Source organism: Sminthopsis crassicaudata, chromosome 1 (assembly GCF_048593235.1).
Source record: "Sminthopsis crassicaudata isolate SCR6 chromosome 1, ASM4859323v1, whole genome shotgun sequence".
Classification (NCBI taxonomy): Eukaryota; Metazoa; Chordata; class Mammalia; order Dasyuromorphia; family Dasyuridae; genus Sminthopsis; species Sminthopsis crassicaudata.
This window is the reverse complement of record NC_133617.1, coordinates 49,629,364-49,650,985: the sequence shown is the minus strand read 5'-3', so window position 1 is coordinate 49,650,985 and position 21,622 is coordinate 49,629,364. Positions and strand designations below refer to the sequence as shown.

Here is a 21,622-nt window from a genome sequence, read left to right as displayed (position 1 = left end):
CTCTGGAAGCAACAAAAGCTTGTAGGTCCCCAGTCTATCCCGGAGATACTGGAATAGCACAACACTCAATATCTAAAGAACAGAACAATAGGGCCAGACAAGATCTTCCCTCCAGAAGTGATATAGACCTAATATTGAGTCCAAATTCAGGGAGTAAATTAAAAGTATGAAGAAACAAACAAAAAATAAAGAGATATTATGGTGTTAGGGTAGATCAAGACACAAACCTAGAAAATTATCTTCCCCTTTAAATACCAAAACAAAAATTCCTAGTAATGTCATAACCAAAATTTAGACTTCAAAGGAAAAAAATACTGCAAGCAACCATAAAGAAAGAAATCAAATAGCAGAGTTAGTCAAAATCACACATGATTTAGCAGCCACCAATAGAAGAGTTTGACAAAAGATATTACAGAAGGAAAAAGATAGGGGTTTATAATAAACTAAGAATAATTTATCCAAGAATTTCAAGGGAGTTAATGAAAAAAAATGCAAAGGAAAGTGGCTTGATTATAGCAGACCTAAAGCTATATTATAAAGTCATGATCATTAAAACTATTTGGTACTAGCTAAGAAATAGAGTAGTAGATCAGTGGAATACAATAGGTTAGGTTCACAAGACACAATAGTCAATAATTTATAGTAATCTAGTGTTTGATAAATCCAACTCCAGCTTCTGGGATAAGTACTCAACACCTGACAAAAACTGCTGGAAAAAACAGAAAATAATGGCAGAAACTGACCAACATCTAATACCCTAAACCAAAATAAGGTCAAAATGGGTTCATGATTTAGATATAAATGGTGACACTATAAGCAAATTAGGAGAACAAAGGATAGTTTAGTTCTCAAATCTGTAGATAAGGAAGGGACTAGAACTAGAAAACATTATGAAATGCAAAATGGATAATTCTGATTACATAAAATCAAAATATTTTTGCATAAACAAAACAAATGCAGCCTTGAAGGGAAGCAGAAAGTTGGGGGGAAAATTTTACATCCAGGATTTCTGATAAAGGCCTCATTTCTGAAATATATACTGACTCAAATTTATAAAAATACAAGCCATTCCCTATTCGAGAAATGGTCAAAGGATATGAATAGATAATTCTCAGATAAAGAAATTAAAGCCATTTCTAAACATATGAAAAAATGCTCTAAATCACTCTTAGAGAAATGAAAATTAAGACAACTCTGAGTTATCACTTCTCACCTCTCTGATTGGCTAAGATGACAGGAAAAGAGAATGATAAATGGAGGAAGGGAATGTGGGGAAATTGAGACAATAATGCAATGCTGGTGGAACTGTGAAATGATCCAATCATTCTGGAGAGCAATTTGGAACTATGCCCAAAGGGCTATCAAATTATGCATACCCTATTCTGATGGAAGTGGATATCTTCAACATAAAGAAGATCCAACTCACTTCCAGTTGATCAATGATGGACAGAAATAACTACACCCAGAGAAGGAACACTGGGAAGTGAATGTAAATTGTTAGCACTACTGTCTATCTACCCAGGTTACTTATACCTTCGGAAGCTAATACTTAATGAGCAACAAGAAAATGGTATTTACACACATATATTGTATCTAGGTTATATTGTAACACATGTAAAATGTATGGGATTACCTGTCATCGGGGGAAGGGAGTGGAGGGAGGGAGGGGATAATTTGGAAAAATGAATTAAAAAATAAAAAAATTATGCATACCCTTTGATCCAACAATGTCTCTAGTGAGTCTGTATCCCAAAGAAGTCATAAAAGAAGGAAAAGGACCCACACATGCAAAAATTTTTGTGGTGGCAAAGAACTAAAAATTGAGTGAATGTCCATCAGTTGGAGAACAGCTGATTAAGTTATGATATATGAATGTAATGGAATATTATTGTTCTACAAGAAATGATGAGCCGGAAAGGCCTGGAAAAACTTACATGAACATTGTACACAACGACAACAGGATTGTGTGATGATCAATAGTAATGGACTCGGCTCTTTTCAACAATGAGGTCATTCAAAGCAATTCTAATAGACTTGTGATGGAAAGAACATCCAGAGAGAGAACTATGGAGAGTAAATCTGGATCAAAAATAGTATTTTCCCCTTTTGTTCAGATTTTTGTTTTTGTTGCGCAGCATGATAAATATGGAAATATATTTAAAAGAATTGTTCATGTTTAACAACCTCCATTAGAATGTTAGTGCTGTCTTATAGAGAAAGAAAAATTTGGAATACAACGTTTTGCACAGGTGAATGTTGAAAACTTTTTATGCTGAAGGTGGCCTAGCTTGCACTAGACCTAAAACTATATTAAAAGCCGCAGTCATCAAAACCACTTGATACTGGCTAAGAAACAGAATAGTTGATCAGTGGAATAGGTTAAGTTTATAAGACACAATAGTCAATGAGTATAGTAATCTAGTATTTAATAAACCCAAAGACCCAGCTTCTGGGACAAAAACTCACTATATGACAAAAATTGCTGGAAAAATTGGAAATTAGTATGGCAGAAACTAGGCATTGACCCTTATCTAACATCCTATACCAAGATAAAGTCAAAATGGATTCATGATTTAGACATAAAGAGTGATATTATAAGCAAATTAGAAGAACAAAGGATAGCCTACCTCTCAGATCTGTGGAAAAGGAAGGAATTTGTAGCCTTAGAAGTAGAGTACATTATGTTATGCAAAATGGATAATTTTGATTATATTGCTAGGAAGTTTTTGTATAAACAAAAACAACATAGTTAAGATTAGAAGGGAAGCAACTGGGAAAAAAATTTTTACATTTAAGGGTTTTAAATAAGGCCTCATTTCTAAATATACAGAACTGACTCAGATTCATAAGAATTCAAGCCATTCTCCAATTGATAAATGGTCATTAAAAAGTAAAAGGACCCATATGTGCAAGAATGTTTGTGTTAGCCCTTTTTGTAGTGGCAAGAAACTAGAAATTGAGTGGATGCCCATCAGCTGGAGAATGGCTGAATTAAGTTATGGTATATGAATGCTATGGAATATTATTGTTCTAAAAGAAACGATCAGAAGGATGATTTCAGAGAGACCTGGAGAGACTGACATGAACTGATGCTATGTGAAGTAAGTAGAACCAGGAGAACATTGTACACAGCAATAAGATTATACAATGATCAATTCTGATGGACGTAGCTCTTTTTAAGAATGAAATATATTCAGGCCTGTTCCAATGGTCTTGTGATAAAGATGGTCCTCTGCATCCAGAAAGAGGATTATAGGAAGTGAGAGTGGATCACAACACTGAATTGTCACTCTTTTTGTTATTGCTTACATTTTGTTTTTTTCTCATTTTTCCCTTTTTCCTCTGATTTTTCTTGTGCATGATAATTGTGTAAATATATATATATAAAAGAAATGCATATTGGATTATTTACCATCTAGGGGAAGGGGTGGGAAAAAGGGAGGGAAAAAATTTGGAACACAAGGTTTTGCAAGACTGGATGTTGGAAATTATCTATGCCTATGTTTTGAAAATAAAAAAGCTTTTAAAAAAAGAAGAAAACTATCTTTACATGTACTTGGAAAAATTAAATTAAATACTATTTAAAAATACTAATTTGCTCAGCAAAACTGAGCAAGCCTAAGAAACTCTCAATGTCTAAGAGGGGTAGGGGAGGAGAGAAAAGGACCTTCTATCTATAAGATAAAGGACTTCCAAGAATTCCTGATGAAGAGACCAGAGCTGGTAGGAAATTTCAAGTTTAAATACTGGAGGTAGTTAAGGTAAACAGGAATGAACAAATGATAAGGAACTCAAGATAAATTATTCATCATGAATTATAAAAGGAATCATATTAGACAAAGCTTGGGAGTAGTTCTATTGTATCAATAATCTTAAGAATGAAAACAAAGATACAAATGAACAAAAATACACTGGGGAGAGGAAGGAAGGGAAAGGAAGGTTATAGGGAAAAGTTATCTCACATAATCATGATGTCCAAGTAGACATGTAGAGAAACCAGGAGAAAAGAGCTAAGGGGAGTTAACTGACACTCCAAATTTGAAAAGAAAAGAAAGAACAATATATACACACATGCACATAACATTTGGGTACAGAAAAACATTTCACTCAATGGGAAAATAGGAAGGAGAGAGTAATTTGAGGGATAATAGATTAAGGGAGGAATTAGTCCTAAACAAAACAAACTGAGGATGCACAAAAATATAGATTTTTGAAGTAGCAAAGAACAGGAATCTAGAAGGTGTCCATCAATTGTGGAATGGCTAAGCAAGTTGTATAGAATAGTGATGGAACATTACGATATTGTCAGAAATGAGGTAGAGAATGAAACTAGAGAAACCTGGGAAGACTTGTATGTATATAAGTTAATACAAACAACAACTTCAATAGAATTGGGAATTCTGATTTGGGTAATGACCAGCCATAATTCCAGGAGGACTAATGATGAAACATACTATCCATTTGTTAATGAAGAGGTAAAGGACACAAAATATAGAATAAGAGACATTCGGGCAGGTGGGGTAATATAGTCAATGGGGATATAACATTTTTAGTTAGTTCACAATGAACTAGAAAGCAGATTAGATCAAAACCTCATTAGGAAAGCCAAAAAAACTCAGAGTGAGTTGTTCTTCCAGTGCAGGGCAGTTTAAGAAGATACAAAGGGATCTATGAATACTGATGGAGGCTGGCTTAGCAGCACAGCAGCAAGGCAGAAGTGGCATGGAGCAGCTCAAGTATTCATGAACAGTAATGGGATCAAACATTTGGTCAAAAAAGGACCCAGAGAATTTATGTTCTTGCAAAGAGAACAGATATGGCTGCCATCTAGCAGCACTGTTGCTTACTACACAGTTCTGGGTCACAATTTCTGAGGCCCTACCTGTGTAATAGCAAGGAGCAAATTCTAAAAACTTGGATGTGCAGCTCAAAGCCCAAAAGCAAAGTGGAGACTCAGTTTTAACACAAACCCACAGCAGAATAACCAGAGCAGAAGATGAAGACCCAAGGAGAGCAAGTTTAATTCAGCTGCCTGAGTCTGCAGACCTTCCCAATAGGCTAATAATAGTAGCAATATACTGAACCCCAAACACACAAAATAAAGCAGATCTCACAGAGCTTTGACAAGGACAGTGAAAAGACCTCTCCTAAGATCACAGCCCTGTAGAAGCACTGAAAACTTACAAACCCAAACTGAGCTGTGATGTGGCCAATGTAGATTTATTTTAATTGACTATAGATTTTTTTAAAAAAGATTTTGTTTTTCTTTAGTTCTCAGTTGAGGGGAAGGAGAATCAGATAAGAGGGTGAGATAGATTTTTGCTGGTAGAAAAAAAACCAAAACAATCCAAATGTCTTGTGTTATTAAAGCCAATATTATTAATCCCAACTAAATCCTGCTCTAAATCATCAGCCGAGGAACTTATTGTGAGGTGGAATTTCTGGGGACTATACATTTGATTTATTTATTATGATCTTAAGTTGATCCAGGTTAAAATGTTTATGCTGACACATCAGCATATATTGGTGAAGTTTTGGAAAAATGCCAGCTGTCACTTAGATGTGCACAATCTTATGTTAAACCAATACTCATGGATATATGCTGCTGGGACATTTAAATAAGCAGTATACAGCAAAGGAGCTTTCAAGCTCCAAGAACACCCTGACTCATCTTCCCACTTTGTTCTGTCTATCCATTCCAAATGATAAACTCTCCTGCCTATTTGACTATAACCTTGGCTATCAATTGCAAACAACATCAAGTTATGAACTGATTGTTCAAAATTATTCCCAGATTATAATCCTTGGGTCAAAAAGGTAAGGGGAGTCTTACCCCATAGATTATACATCACACCTCAACCTGGACTCTAATTGGACAGTCTAATGCTGTAACATACTACTATCCCCATCTTTCAGCATACATGTCTCAGGGTCACTGCCTCCCTAAAGGTCCATACTGAGTAGCTTTCAGCCAGTTCCCAGATGATGCCCATACCAGAGCAGAAGTGATCCCCTAAACTTAAGCATACTCAAGTGATGGAATATGAAGGCTAGTAAAATAAAATAGCTGATGAACCAGATCCATCAACTAGTGTGATTCAGTCTAAGAAATTGTCTCAATTTAAGGGTACTTTTACCAAATGCTTCCCTTAAAACTATACTCTGAACTTTAAAACTGTATTTTAAAGGTCCTCTGATTTTGTCACTTGTATTCTTTGAAGGTATTTCTTCTATAAAATAAAAATAACAAAAATTTTCATTAAAAAAAAAGTGCACACACACAAATCATACTTTAGGGTGTAAAGGGGGAAGGGCACTAAGAAGAAGGGTACAATTAGAATGAAAATACCTACTATGTGTCAAGCACTGTACTAAGCACTTTCAAATATTATCTTACTGCATCCTCATTACATTTTTAAAAGGTGGGTACTATTATTATCCCCATTTTACAAGTGAGGAAATTGAGGCAAACAGTGCTAAATGTCCAAGGAAAACTGCTAATTAAGTCCCTGAGGCTATATTTGAATCCAGATCTTTCTGACCTGAAGACCAGCTGTACTGCTATTCAGGTTACTTTGTGAGGTAAATTAAAAAACCTAAGTCTTCTAAAACATAAAACTTGCACATATTTTTTGTTCAGTGGTGTGTAACTTTTGTTAGACCCTAATTGGGTTTTCTTGGTAGAAGGGTTTGCCCTTTCCTTCTCTAATATGCGTTATTTTGTTGATGAGAAAACTGAGGCAAACAGGGTTAGTTAAGTTGCCCAGCCAGTAAGTATTTGAGGCCAGATTTGAAATGTAAATTTACAGACTGAGTATTTCTAATGACACTTGGTTGCTCACTGAATAAGTATTTGTTTGTAACTGTTTGCTAGTTTGTGAACTGAATCTTATTAGATATTTAAAAGAATTTACACCAGATAGGGTATCCCTTTCTATCAGCAGTGACAGTTACCCATCACCTACAACAAACAGTAAGGGAAATTTTAAGGTCTGAGAGATTGTGCAGCATTTTTATGACCCACTTTATTTTGAGTCTGTACAGAGCAATAAAACAAAATGGAACTCTTAAGAATCTGGCCAATATTTGTGCTAAGATTGGCCTGGTTCTATTGCCCATAGTTCTGTTCCTCTTACTTTCCTGCTTGCTCACTCACAGAGAGAAAAGTAACCTGCCCAGAGTCACTTTAAGAACTGATCTTCTTAAGATGACAGGAACAAATAACGATGAATGTTGGAGGGGCTGTGGGAAAACTGGGACACTGATGCATTGTTGGTGGAGTTGTGAAAGAATCAACCATTCTGGAGAGCAATCTGGAATTATGCCCAAAAAGTTATCAAAATGTGCATACCCTTTGACCCAGCCATACTACTACTGGGCTTATACCCCAAGGAAATACTAAAGAAGGGAAAGGGACCTGTATGTGCCAAAATGTTTGTGGCAGCCCTTTTCATAGTGGCTAGAAGCTGGAAGATGAATGGATGTCCATCAATTGGAGAATGGTTGGATAAACTATGGTATATGAATGTTATGGAATATTATTGTTCTATAAGAAATGACCAACAGGAGGAATACAGAGAGGCTTGGAGAGACTTACATCAACTGATGCTAAGTGAAACGAGGAGAACCAGAAGATCATTATACACTTCAACAATGATACTGTACGAGGATGTATTCTGATGGAAGTGGATATCTTCAACATAGAGAAGAGCTAATCCAATTCCAATTGATTAATGATGGACAGAACCAGCTACATCCAGAAAAGGAACACTGGGAAATGAATGTAAACTGGTATTTTTACCTTCTGAATCCAATTCTTCCTGTGCAACAAAAAATTCGGTTCTACACACATATATTGTATCTAGAATATACTGTAATATATTTAACATATATAAGACTGCTTGCCATCTGGGGGAGGGGGTTGGGGGAGGAAGGGAAAAAATCTGAATAGAAGTAAGTGCAAGGGATAATGTTGTAAAAAATTACCCATGCATATGTACTGTCAAAAAAAAGTTATAATTATAAAATAAAATTTAAAAAAAAAAAAAAAGTAAATTAGTCAGATAAAAAAAAAAAAAAAAAGAACTGATCTTCTGCCTCCGAAGGCATTCCTTCAAACATTAGGCATTGATTGGGTTCAGAGTGCACATTAAACATTGGGGAAGGCCCAAAGACAGGATCATGAGACTGCCAGTGCACACGCTTTAGAAACATTTGTTGAATAGACGGACGTGCTGACTTAGGAAACATCTGTCACCCTCAGATGGAGCAGACAAGGGACCATTTCTTCTTTCTGCCAAACCCTACCCATCTCGCCACATGCTCTGGAATACTCACTGCTTACCTTTTTCACTGTGTCTGTTTAAGTGAAGGGTGGGAATCACAGCCTGGTACTGAGGTCCAATCATGATCTCCTGAAAAGCCAATGTGCCAGAAGAATTACTCACAATAATAAGGCACATGAGGCCTTCATGGGGCTCCCAGAATGCAGATGGTTTGGGTAGCTATTTTCCAAGCATCCCACTTGCTGTTTCTACAAGTGCATGCTAGTCAGTTCCCTTGGTGTGTCCTCCCAGGTGGGAACTTTTGTTGGTTCCTGCCCTAGTTACCACCCAACCCTACCCAAATAGCTTGGGAAGAGGAAACAGAACATTTGATGTTTTATCAACTATCACTGTACCATTTCACAGAGGAAAAAACAGACTCAAAGAAATGGAATGAAGTGACTTCCTGAGGTGAAAGAATCCTTTTTTTCCTTATGCTGAGCCCCATGTTCCCCTATAAAGTGATTCTCAGAAATGCTGAGGAGAGTCTATTAATGTGGGCCTGGGGTTCTCTTAGGTTCCCATCCCACCTCAGTGTCTATTTTCAAAGTGCCTCCACACAGATTACTCACTTTCTTACACTCGTTGGAGGGCAGAGAGTCTTCTTCTGAGTCAGATGAGGAAGAAAAACAAGGCTCTTTGTCTTCATCAGCAAGGAAATGTGCTTTGGGAAAAGCAAAACAGTAACACAGGGGCAGTTAAGACTTGGCTTGTAGAACTTCTTTATTTTATGCAATGGATGGGGCCATGAATAATAAAAATGACAGCTCACACTTCTGGAGACAAATAACTATTCATATTTTTCTGCACTATGAGTTTTAAAGTACAAAGATTATTTTCCTCATATTGTTCACAAGAACAAGATGGTAAATGATTTGCCCAAGACCACAAAGCTAAATGGGAGACTCAGAGACCTGAGTCTCTGTGGCTAAGATTCTTTCCATTCCATCCTAAACCCCTATATGTCAAGGGGAGAGAGCAGGAGGAAGAGGAGTAGAGAAAGGGAAAAGGGAGGAGGGGAAGAGGAAAAGAAGAGAGGAAAAAAAAGAGACACAGAGACACTACACAAAGGGCTGTATCGTATTCTAAATATGTGATTTTGACCTGGGGAAAAAGGAAACTAGGAGATGTAAGCAACATCCCTTAGAGAGGACCAAGGAGACTTTTCTGGTGGGGGAGGTCCTCTCCAACTGCTCCCTATACAAAGAGAGCCTCAATCTAGTGGGCAGAGGGGCTGAATTTAATTTCAACTATCAAAACATTGATAGTAAAACTTACAGCTGGCCTGGTTGGGGAACAGGTCCGATGCATCATGGGAAGTGACAGATGGGGTTAGGTCATCAGCTGATGACTGTGTCTCCTCCTCTTCTTCCCCTGAAAGCAAATCCTTTGCTATTTGTTCCTTTTAACAAGAAAATGAAGAACATTTAAAAAAAAAAACAAACCAAAAAAAAAAAAAACTTGAAGTTCAGAATGAAGCAAATTTTCCCCAGGTACTAGGAGGCTTAGAACCCCACCCCCAACCTCATTAACTCCCCCAAGGAATTCCCTTCAAGACTCCTACAAAAGAGCCTCCTAGAAAATTTCTTCTGAATGCCTAGGCAGATCCAACCACCTGAAATCCACAGATCATGATGTTCTATAGAAATCTCTGTTCTTCTTCTCTTAATCAATATTCTTTCTGTCCTCACTTCTTATCTAGGATAAACTAACATCCCCAGGACTAGGGAAAATTTTTTATCAATTGATCAGTCTAAACCAAAGAGACAGACTTTGTTAATTTTACAAAGTTGTTACATTTTAAACAGGATTTACAAGGTTAAGTCAAACATAAAACTGCCATGCTATGAAGGTAAGGTCACACCAGTTTGCAATTTTTTTTCATGTGATCTGTCTGTTTTGCAGTTCTCTCTTACCTTATCCAGGGTCATGTCTGGGAGGTTGGGGGCAATGTCATTTCCCTCACTCTCCTGCTCTGAAATTGGATCTGATGCTTCATAGCCATAGAGTGCAAGCAGCTCTTCAAACGGCATGTCGCTGCTCTAAGAAAGAAGAAGAGAAAACATCACCAAAAGACTCATGGACTCAAGAGCAACCCCTTTAGAATACTTTAACCGTTACTTATTAGTCGGGATTTGAGAGAAAAAAAACTCAGGATTAAGAAATCTACTAGGATAAGCTGCACACATGCAGACAATCAGGCATATTTGTCTCAACCTTCCCTATTCTTCAGGGGACATATCCTTTGGGAACATTCCTTAAAACATCAAACCTCAATGATTGGTACTCACTGTGTATAACACATAATTCAGTTCTTTGTTATACTGTTTTATTGTCTAATTGTTTCACAGTATATTCATTCTCTCTTAAAAGAGACCAAGATCCTTAAGAATGTGAACCTGCATTAAACTATAATGGATACCTCCGGTGCCTTCAAGAAACACCTTTTGAATTTTTCTTTCTCTCTCACTCCCAGAGTGCTTCCTATCTTGGGAGTGTCACATCTTGGTAAGGTTGTGCTAAAGGATGTAATAGACCAGAAGTCCTCCACTTTAGGTTTGTATCCTGCTTCTGTTACTTACGAATAGTATGAATTTGGGCAAAGTATTTAACTGCTCTGGGTCTTAATTTCCCCATATATCAGATAGGAATAACAATCTCCATCCTACTTACTCCAGAAGTGTAGAAAAATAATGGAGCACTTCAAGACAGTAAAATGGAGCACAAATACAAGCAGTAACATATGCTACATAAACTAGTGTTTTTACTGCTCATTGTGACAGGAGATGATGGGATGGAGTTCTTTAGTTTTTTATACATTTCCATGGGCCTTGTTTCCTCCTTGGAAATGTTTAGAAAAATAAGGGGGGGTGGGGAATAAAAAGTCAAAACGGTTATGAAAGGCGGAATGAAAAAAGGTTTTGTTGAACTCAACTTAAATAAACCTTAGGGTGTGGAGAGAAAGGATATACACCCTCCTGGCTCACTCCCATTGCTCTATTAGTCCAGCAGCTGATCTCTAAAAATGACAGTTAAGTGTTGGTTTGGAAAAAGGCATGGATTATTGTCCATAATGTCAACTTCCAAGATTTCAGAACTAGGTTCCATGATCTCTTGCAACGGTTAGATCCTAGAATTCTTTGTGGAAAGGGGATAGGGTGTCAGCTTCTAAGCAATCCCCTACCCCACCCACGATGGCTCAGAAGGCTCTTTCCAGAAAGGTCCATTAAGACACAAAAAGGGAGCAGCTCTGGAAAGATTTAAGATTCTAATCAACTGGCCTATTTGTAGCAAGGCATTTTGGTAGGGTGAAACAAATCTTTTATCTTCAGGGCAGAATACTAGAAATCTGTTCAATCCCCCAGGAACTCTTTTCACAGGGGAACATCTTAACCACTGTCATTCCCTCCTACCCACCAAGAACCAATAGAGGATTTCAATTATTGAAAGTTTTCACTCTCATTTCTGGGTGCTAAAAATAAGCCTAGGAATTCCACATCAGATTTTGCTGTTTTCATCCCCACCAGTGAGGAGGTGAGGTTCTTGGGATGGATTAGAAAATGTCCCAAAAAGTTTTTCCTTGCCTGCTCTGATTGATCTCACTGTACCTGAGATGTGTTGAAGCTTTTCTCCAGTTCTTCTAATGATTTTTCTTTGTCCCGAGTTTCACCTTCCTGTTCTTCTCGGATACCGTAGTTTTGGGACAAGATCTCTGACAGGTTGAAACGGTGGTCATCAGAGCCCATGGACACAACTGTGGGGGACACCAATCTGAATAAGTTCCACTGATTTGTAAGACAGTTGTTCAATGGATTAACGTTCCTGCTCCCCCTGACCCCAACATTGCCTTTTACCATCCTACCTATCCTTTAAAAGGCCAAACTTCCTTCATAAAACAGTCCCTGTTCCCTTATTTGGAAGTGATTCCTTCCTCTTTGGGTTTCACAGTGATTTATACTGTCCTCATGTACTTGTTCTAATCTGAATAATGTCTAATATCTGTCCTATTAAAATGAAGTTCCCTAAAGCAATGTCTTACTCATTTTGGACAGACTGTCCACCAGCTTCTTCCTTGACTGACACCACTCTCCAGAAAGTCCAATCTAAGCCCCAGGCCTGACCACAATGTCTTACTTTAGCTGGAGGAATCTTGAAGTCAAGCTCTATAATACCACTTGCTACTACACAGATTTGTATAAACCACAAATCAAATCAATCATTTAAGGGCTGGATCTAACCCATGAAAGAGGTTTGAGTCTTCTCCCTTGACACCAATCTTATAAAAGGCTGTCAACTGCGCTACAACTTCTTTTGCCATCATGTTTCCTAACTTGAGTTGAAAACACCTCATTACCAGGCTCCCCCCTTAATCCCTTTGTTTGTTCAAGCAAACCATGAGGCCAAAGAGCTGTTTGCCAGGAAGGAGCAGAGAATCTGGAACAGAACTCAGTATTCTTCTCTGCCCTGGGTTCCCAATGGCCTAGCAGGGAGAAGCAAGGAGTGGGTGGGTCCTGCCTAAGCCCTGGGCAGTCTCCACTCACCAGCTTGTCCCAAAACAAACAAATAGCACTGAAGTTAGAGAGCCAGCCACCAGATGGAGGGACTGGCCTCGGCCTTGGCAGTCAAGTGCCCGGTGCCCATGCCCGTGGCTGGAAGCAGAGAGAGAAGCCATGAAAACTTGAGGGCAAATACCTGCTGCTGTCTGCAGGCCGGGCTCCTCGGGGCATAGGCTGTGAGCTGGGTAGGAGACCACCCTCGGGCTCTGCCTCCCCGCCGAGGCCTACGGAAGGAAACAGACACCAATGGATCACATGATGGTCTGCCAGAAATTGTTCCCTACTTCTTCAAGTCCCATTCTTGCCCAGAGACTTCTTGATAGTCATACTCCACCTCCCTCATTTCCCCTTTCATCATTTACTTTGGATTATGGGAAAATTGTTGCAGGATTGTGACGTCTAAATGAACTAACGGCTTCAGTGATTTGTTCAATGAAATTTTAGGAACATAATTGCAATGGTGATTCAGCTATTGAAGGGACAAAAGTAAGAAAAAGCATTTCCACAAATGTACTAGCAGCTCAGCTACAACACAAAGACCTCACCTAGCCATGGGATCATATTGGAGAGATGACCCCTGCTAATCCTTAGCATGAAGATTTTTTGGCTCATAAGAAACTAAATTATCCTAGCTGAACCTAGGATGGAATCTGTCTTTTATTCCAAAGTCCATACTATAGAAAGGGCAAGAGATGCTAAACTTTGTAAAACAAAGGAAAGACTTTTTGGTGCTTAAATCCCTTCTATGTAGCCAACTTCCAACAGGGAAGAAGGAAAGAAGAAAGGATTTATTAAGCACCTATTATGTACTAGACACTGAGCTAAACACTGCTAAGCACTTTATTATTATCATCTACATTTGATTTTCAGACATACCTGAGATGTAGATATTATTACCCCATTTTACAGATGAGGAAACTGAGGAACATGGAGAAAAAGTAAGTTGCTATGGATTACACAACTACAGTCTTGAAGAATGGATTTGAATTCAGGTTTTCCTAACTTCAGGCTCAGTGCCCTATCTACTGTACCATCTAGCTGCCTCTATAAGACCTGATCTCTCAGCATGAAAAATAACGTTAGTCATATCCACTATCCACTGAGAACGAGGGTGTCTCTTCTTTCTCCCCATCCCAAAACATCAGATAACTTAATCTTCTCCCCAACTTTTTCTATAGTCTCTGCTTTAAAAGCAGTGGTCCTGGCTCCACACATGCTAACTCTTTCCCCGAGTGTTCCCCAATTAGAATCTTTTAAAATCTTGTAACTGATTCCCACAATGTTGCTATTGCTCAAAACTTGTCTTTGGGAGCTGTTTTCAAAGCCTGCTATTTTGTTTTCTGAACATCTTCAATGCTAGCAAATATTTGTTTTGTAACCAGACAGGAATGTTAGAAATAATATCACTTGGAACTAAATCTAGACAACAAGTAGAAAGAGCTAAGAATATATGTGTATTACATAAAAATAAGTAAGGCTATAGATTTAGGAGCTGGAAGTTCTCAGAAATTAAGTGGCTTGTCCATGTTCACAGAACTAGTGAGATATGAATAGGGTCTTCCAGACTTCAGAACCATATTACTTCTCTAAAATATTTCTCTTGGAGGCAAGCCATAAAAGAGACAAGTACAAGTCAGATGACCTCAGCTTCACCACTGACTTGCTCTATAGGCCACATTTAACCTATCTGTATAAAGTACAATATAAATGGTAGGTGAATATTGTAAAAATTGTAAGGAGACAGAATGAAAGAATTTAGGTTTCTGGGAATTAATAAAGACCTCATGTCCTTTCCATTCCTCATTGAAATAAAATATTTGAGGAATAATTTTAAGATCCTTTAGAATAATCTTAGAATCTCTAGTTTCCATGATGAAAGCTCAGCTCAATGCTTTCTCCTACTTGAAGATATCCCAAAGCCCTCAGCAGTTCCCCCCTACATACACTCCCCTCCATTAATTTTATATTTAATTTATCCTTCCATATGTTTCATCTATAATATACAAGCCATTTGAGAATAAAGATGAATTCATTTTTGTCTCTGCATGTTAATATCTAGTAAACTGAAGGGGCCTAATAAATGCTTACTGATGAACTGATATCTTAGATAAAAGTTATAAGACTGATTGTCCTGGAGCTTCTAGACTAGCTGTGAAAGCAGTTCCAGATGTGATTTAAGTAACAGAAGATAACTTATGTGAAGGTACCAGTGATCCTAAAAGCCCAACTCATCTCTGGGGAACAATATTCTTACTTGATTCTGAATTTATGGGAAATCTCTACTCTACATACTCTGGGAAGCAATAAACTGCCTTTGTGACCCAAGAGTCTTCATAGCCTGGAGGTTGATTTTATGAAAATAATGAAAAAAATAATCCAATTTAAAATAACTCTATCCAAGCCTTCCACAAGCATTTATTTAGCTTTTCAATGTGTCCAGCAAACACTGAATACTGGTAGAGTTTAGCCAAAGCCTGCTTTCAGGATGCACCTTCTTTCTCTGAGCCATCTTACCTTATCAAGGTTTTCCTTACAGGGCTACTATGCAATCCTGTGCTCTCTGCCATAGCTGCCACAGCTCATTTTCCAAGGGTAGCCCTATTCCTGTAATGCCTCTGTTTCTCTTTAAGCTCTCTTTTTGGTGGCTGGAGTCAAATTGTTCTCCTTATAAACTCAGGCTTTGTAAACAAGCCACTGTTATGAATATTCTGTTAACACCTGTTGTGACTCAACAACACAAGAGTCAGGCTTGTCTGGGATATCCATAAAGTAGCAAACCTTATGAAAGTAGAGGTCATAGTAATGATAAATTCCTCTATAACTAACTTGCATTTCAGGAACACCAGGGGACCATATGTAGCCTCCAAAAGTGACTACTTGGATACAATTAAGACATCAAAAAGGCTTGCTGTAGTTGTTTTAAAAGCCACACACCCTGAAGTCTCAGACATTTGACATTTCCTAGCTGTGTGACCTTGGGCAAGTCACTTAACCCCAACTGCCTTAGCAAAAACAAAACAAACATTCACAGCACTTGGGAAATCAGATCTTATATTGTATTACGTATCTTAATCATAGCTTGTCTCCCCAATCAGATTTAGTTCATTCACAAGTGGGGTTCATGTCTTGCATCCCTATGTCCTTCCCAGATTTCCAGAGACTGACTTAGTAAAGTCAAGTCAGAATGAAGAAAGAACCCAAACATTTATTGACTGAAAAATGTGGGAAGACAGGGCAAGGCAAAGAGGTACAAAATGTTGGCAGAGAACAAAGATTACCAACTTCAAAATGGTTGAACATTCCCTGATTCAACCATACTTTAATAACAGGGCAAAACTTGCTCCTGGTGGAATAGTCTGTTGATATTCTCTGATGTAAATCACTTTAATTTTCCCATGAAGCTGACAGTACTGCCCTGCCCAGCTAGTAAAACTGATGAAGATGCTACCAATAACAGATGGATTTATGGCCCATTTTGGGGACTTGAAAGCCAGGGAATGTATGCTTGATACTGGTGGTGCTCAACGTCTTGAGGCACTCTTAGAAAAACTGAACTCTCTCAAAGAGTCACTGACAGAAAAACCCGCTCTGACTCGCTGGGCAGAAGGGTCTGGTGGAAACTATCTTTCGCAGAATTTTGACTAGGAATCAACCCCACTCCTGTGCTTCTGGCTATTTGGTAAAGCAATCCTTCATTGTCAAGATCATTCCTCTTCATCCAAATACCAACTAGACTTTCAGGAAGACCACATACAATCCAAAAGGAACCTTTGTAGGAACTAAATGACAATATTCTTGATAGATCCTTTTATGCAAATATCAAATGGTAACCCTGGGCCAATAATTCTTTTTTAAAAAGTAAAATCAAGATATGATGAGACTATAGTTATAATTTTTTCAGAAACTGATTTATACTAGCTGGTCCATTCCATTAAGCCAAGACCTAGGCACCTTATAGCTCCAAGTTTCAACTGAAGAACACGTATAATAGGAAGAGAGAAAAAAACAAAACAAAACAAAACACTCAATATCCTCAAGTACTTTCCACTGACCAAATAAATCTAAACTCTTCAGATGGCCATCTTCGATCTGAATGTACCCTACCTTCCTAAGCTTATTGTGTTCCTCTCTTTCATGTCCCAGTTTGGCTGGAACACAATGTATTAGCGTTGTACCCAGGCATGTCCCTTAATTTCTTGTCTTTATCTTTTATCACACTTTCTTCTTCTTGGAAGGTCTTCCCTGGGCCACTAAATCACCTGCCAAAAGCCTCACCATTTATTCTTCAAGGCCCAGCTCAAATGAAACTTCCTTTTTCAAGTCCTCTTTGAGTCTACCAAGTGGAAAACCTGCCATCTATAAATCCCCACAGTACTTTGTAACACACTAGCAATAATAAAAGCCAATATTCACCTTGGCTACATGCTGATTGTGTGAATCTGGGCACATCATCTAACCCATCTAGTTACTCTAGGTAACTTTCTAAGGCTTCAAGTGGAGGGAAAAGTGCAACTTCTATTAATAGAGGGAATTCCCTCCATCAAACAAATCACAGGTCTAGTCTCTATCCCTTTAATGTTTAAGAGTTCCTGCATGTACATGGACGAGAACAAGAAGAACAAACATAAATGTGCAGCAATCTGCATCTCTGAAAGGGACGTCTAAATCAATGAAGTCACAAATCCATTTGAATATTTTTACATTTATTTAGCCATTTCTGCATAATGACCCTGGAAGGGAGGAGGTACAATCATCACCACCCCCATAATATAATTGAGGAAACTCAGATTCAGGTTGAAGTTAAAGATAACAGTAAAATCTGCTAGCATTTATTTAGCACTTTAAGGTTTCCAAAGCGTTTTACCTTGTTTGATCTTCACAACTCTGGGAGGAGGATGCTAATATTCCCCTTTTGCGGACGAGGAAATGAAAGCAGATAGCAGTTAAGTGATTGGTCCAGTACTACACCACCAGTAAGTGTCAAAGAAGGCTGAATTTGAACTTGTTTTGATTCTAGGCCAAATGTTTTATCTACTGAGCCGGGGTTCCTCAATGCTCAAGTCAAAGCTAGGACTCAAGTGCTCTCACTCTAAGCCCAGGGTTCTTTTGGCTACTTCACTCTGCCTTCTCTCAGGACTTTTAGTAGTAATGAGTGCTGGGTTTTAAGCCTTACATAATCTAGATCAGGCCTGCTTCTCTCATACAAACTTCCTTCCACATACTATAAATTCCACTAAAACAGAACTATTCTTAATCCTCTGTCCTGGTCTTCGCTTTCTCACCTCTCCTCTCTATCTCATTCTTTACCTTCTTTCAGAGGAAAGCTTGTCTTTTCGGAAATTCTCTCTGCCCTCAAAGCAATCTTTCCCTCCTCGGATTTCTCACAGTTACCTGGCTCTCTTTAGCACTCATTTCACTCCGTTTTTTCTGTCAATGTGAATGTCTATAACATTTTCAGTTTCTACACAGCTGTGTAGAAGCTACTTTGTATCCCCAGTGACTGGCATGTAGAAGATGCTTAATGCTTGCAGAACCAACGGAAACTTGAATGAATTAGTGTGTTGGGGATAACGGAGCAGCGCAGGCGGCCCCCAGAAACTGTCCCGGACTGCCTCGACGGCTCCGTACAACAAATGCCTGCTCCAACATCCTCCTCTACTGACGTCCAGCCTTCAGCCAGTCCAAACCTCGCACAGAAGGACATCCAGCCTCTAGGTCGTACCAAGAAAGCAAGCCAGGCCGTGAGCACTACTTAAATGCTACCCTGCCGAGGAGTAAGCTAAGGGGACCCTACCCGGGTTGCTTTCGGACAACGCGGCACGTTAAGCACGAGTTTTGACGAATGATACTGTTACCTGCTGCTGATCACCCAGGGCCCCCAGAAAACCCACTTTTCTAGGTGAGAAGCAGAAGAAAGCGCCCAGGACCATGGGGAGGCATAAGCAGATTTGACTTCGAGGGCTGGTCTCTGCCTTTGACTCAGTGGGGATTTAGGCAATCGTCTCCCTCCTGCAAGGCTTTTTCTAGAGCGTTCTTTTGAGGGATCTCTTTCGTCCCTTTCCCCCGCCCCCAGCATTTGCTGCAGAGCCTTACCTGGGTCACAGGTTCAAGCGTAACTGCCTATGCAAAAGTTTCTTAGCCTCCCCGAAGGATTGGAGGGGACCCAGGTAGCTCCGTTGCAGCAAAACTCAAAAGCTCTCAGGTCTACCAAGCAGCCGCAGCCGCGCAGCGCGCAGAAAGAGTAACGCGGCGCCGTAAACATTCCCTTCTCCTCCCTCCCCTACTCTCCCCTCCCTACCCGAGCAACTCCTCCGAAAAACCCGGGAGAGCCCCGCCCAGCCCCGCCGCACCCGGCCAAAGGACCGCCTAGCAGGACCCTGGGCAAGCGCTCCCGCTCCGGCGCAAACGACGCGAGGAGCGCTCAGCAAAGTTTGCAAACGCGCCGCGACGCTAAGATGGATGAAGCGGCTCCTGGAAAGCCGCGGGGCAAGAACTGGAGAGGTGGGGGGGACGAGGAGAGAGGGGGAAGATCTCCGATTCCCGGCTCCCCCCTCCAGCTCCTCTTCCAGCCGGACGCTTCGCCTCAGCGTACCATTAGCGAGCTCCGCAAAGTTTGCAAGCGCCGGGGAGGCGCATGCCGCCCCCTCTTCCCCTCCAGTTCCCCAGGCGCAGCGCGCGGCCCGCCCCTCTCCCATTCCCAGCCCCAACTCCGCTCCACCCCCCCCGCCCGGCCGCCCGCAGCCGCCCCGCTCCTCCGCCCCCCCTCCAGTCCAGCAGAACCGAGGCCAGCCGCCGCACATGCGCACCCCGGCCCGCGGCTCACTATTGCGCCGCCGCGGAGCTCGGCCCGAGGCTCGCTATGTGGCAGCCGGGGGCGGTTGGCGGTTGTGGGGGGGGGGAGAGGAAAGCTGCGCGCGGCCCCGGGCAGGAGGCGGCCCGGCTCGGGTCCTCGCGCCCGCTATAAACCCTCCCCCCCCAGTCCCGGCTCCCGTCCCCATCTGTGTCTCGTCAGCTGTGGGCCAGAGGGGGCCATGGCCCCCGGGAGATGGAGGTCTAGGGGAAAACAGCAGCGGCGGCGGGCGGTCCTCGGCCAACCCCGGTTCACTCACCTCCGCCATGGCCGTGTGTGAGCGGGAGGCGACGGCCGCGCCGGGAGCCCCGGATGTGAAGCCGCCCTCTCATTGGCTGCCGCCGCCTCCATCTGGAGGCAGGGGGAGGCTGCGGGGACTAGGAGGGAGGGGTGGGGGAGGAGCGAGAGGGGGAGGGGCTAGGAAAAGGGGAGGAGCCCCGAGGAGATGTGTTTGGGAGAAGAGGGAGGAGGGACAAGGAGAAGAGATGGGGGTAAAAAAAAAAAAAAAGGTGGGACTGTCCAGGAAGAAGAGAGAGAAAGAAGAGGCTTAGAGGCCAAAAAGAGTATGGGAGAAAGTAGTATAGTTTAGGGACAGAGAAAGAGAACTCTAAGAGCCAGAAAGGGAAGTGGGAGGGGCTAGAAAGAAGGCGTGGCCTAACATGAAAGGAGGCGGGGTCTTTGGAGTTAGATTGGGGAGAGGTCTAAAATCTTAGTGGGGGGTTCTTTCTTGAGAAGTACTATGTAATGCCCACATAACCAGACTGTCCCTAATTCACCAAATGACTTTGGACCAATCCTTCTCTTTCTTGGTTTATTTATTTTTTTTTTTAATACACCGAGAGGGTCGAATTCTCTGCTCCAAAAATCTGTGGTGGACGTGATGAGAAAGGTAGCTTCTCAGAATGAAGAGGGCACAGAGCTTGGAGTCTAGAACTTATTGCTTGGTTGAGTCTGGGAAAATTGCTTACTCTTATTGGTCTTCCGTATTCACAAATGAGTGTACAGCAGGCAGTACTTCTATAGTGGTTTATAATTTTTTTAATGATCCACAAATTGTCTAACTTTTAACTGTGCAAAAGACTTTATTTCTCATTTTTATATTATTTTATTTGAACCTTATATCTCAATGGGGTAAGTCTATTAGTCTGTTGATATTTATTAAATGCTCACTGTCAACCACTGTGCTAAGCATAGGAATACAAAGGAAAGGGAAAAACATCCCCTGCTCTCGGGAAACTCATAGTCTAATAGGGGAAATAACATGCAAACAAATACTTAGAACTAAGTTTTATACAGAGAAGGAGTGGGAAATAGTCAACAGAGAAGACATTAGGATTAAGGGGGGATCAGGTGAGAATTTACCTGAGACTTGAAAGAAGCCTAAGAAGCCAGTAGGGGGACCATTCCAAGGGTAGAGTTTTCTTTAGACTGATCCTAAAAAAATTCCTGATTCCTGGATCATAGGATCTTGAAAAGAGCTTGAAGAACTTTGAACACCAAAGAACATTTTATATTTAATCATGGAGGTGAAGGGGAGTCACTGTAGACTATTGAGGACAGTCACATGGCCAGATCTGTGCTTTAGGAAAATCAGTCGCAGATGGATTGGAAAAGTTGTGGCCGGGAAAATGGTTCTGTAGACTATTGTGATAGTTCAGGTGTGAGTATTAGTGTTGAGAGAAAGAAGCATATAAGAGAGATATTACAAAGTCAAATCAAAACTTTGGCAACAGATTAGATATGAGATGGTGAGAAAGGTGTTGAGGATGACCCTTAGGTTGAAAACCTGGTTGAGAAGATGGTGGTACACTCAGTAACAGGGAAGATAGGAAAAGGGAGGCTTTGGAGACAAAGGTAGAAATATGATACTGGAGGTCAGCAGAGAGGTTAGG

At 40.5% G+C, this 21,622-nt stretch overlaps 1 protein-coding gene across 5 annotated transcripts in view; it reads right to left on the bottom strand.

Moving 5' to 3' along the window:
* The window catches only part of MIER2 (MIER family member 2), a 47,251-nt gene extending 27,173 nt beyond the window's left edge, over nucleotides 1–20,078 (bottom strand). The window contains exons 1-7 of one of the 5 annotated variants that reach the window (XM_074302052.1): nucleotides 19,990–20,060; nucleotides 13,017–13,104; nucleotides 11,933–12,078; nucleotides 10,241–10,366; nucleotides 9,603–9,726; nucleotides 8,897–8,988; nucleotides 8,345–8,414 (exon numbers count right to left, since the gene is read on the bottom strand). In XM_074302052.1, coding sequence (XP_074158153.1) covers nucleotides 8,345–8,414; nucleotides 8,897–8,988; nucleotides 9,603–9,726; nucleotides 10,241–10,366; nucleotides 11,933–12,078; nucleotides 13,017–13,104; nucleotides 19,990–19,998 — 655 coding nt within the window. In that variant the 5' untranslated portion in view covers nucleotides 19,999–20,060. Of the gene's footprint in view, nucleotides 1–8,344; nucleotides 8,415–8,896; nucleotides 8,989–9,602; nucleotides 9,727–10,240; nucleotides 10,367–11,932; nucleotides 12,079–13,016; nucleotides 13,105–18,973; nucleotides 19,145–19,989 lie in introns of those variants that run through there. The other 4 variants (XM_074302041.1, XM_074302066.1, XM_074302061.1 and 1 more) reach the window with 4 other exon arrangements.
* Between the last annotated feature and the right edge of the window lie 1,544 nt (nucleotides 20,079–21,622).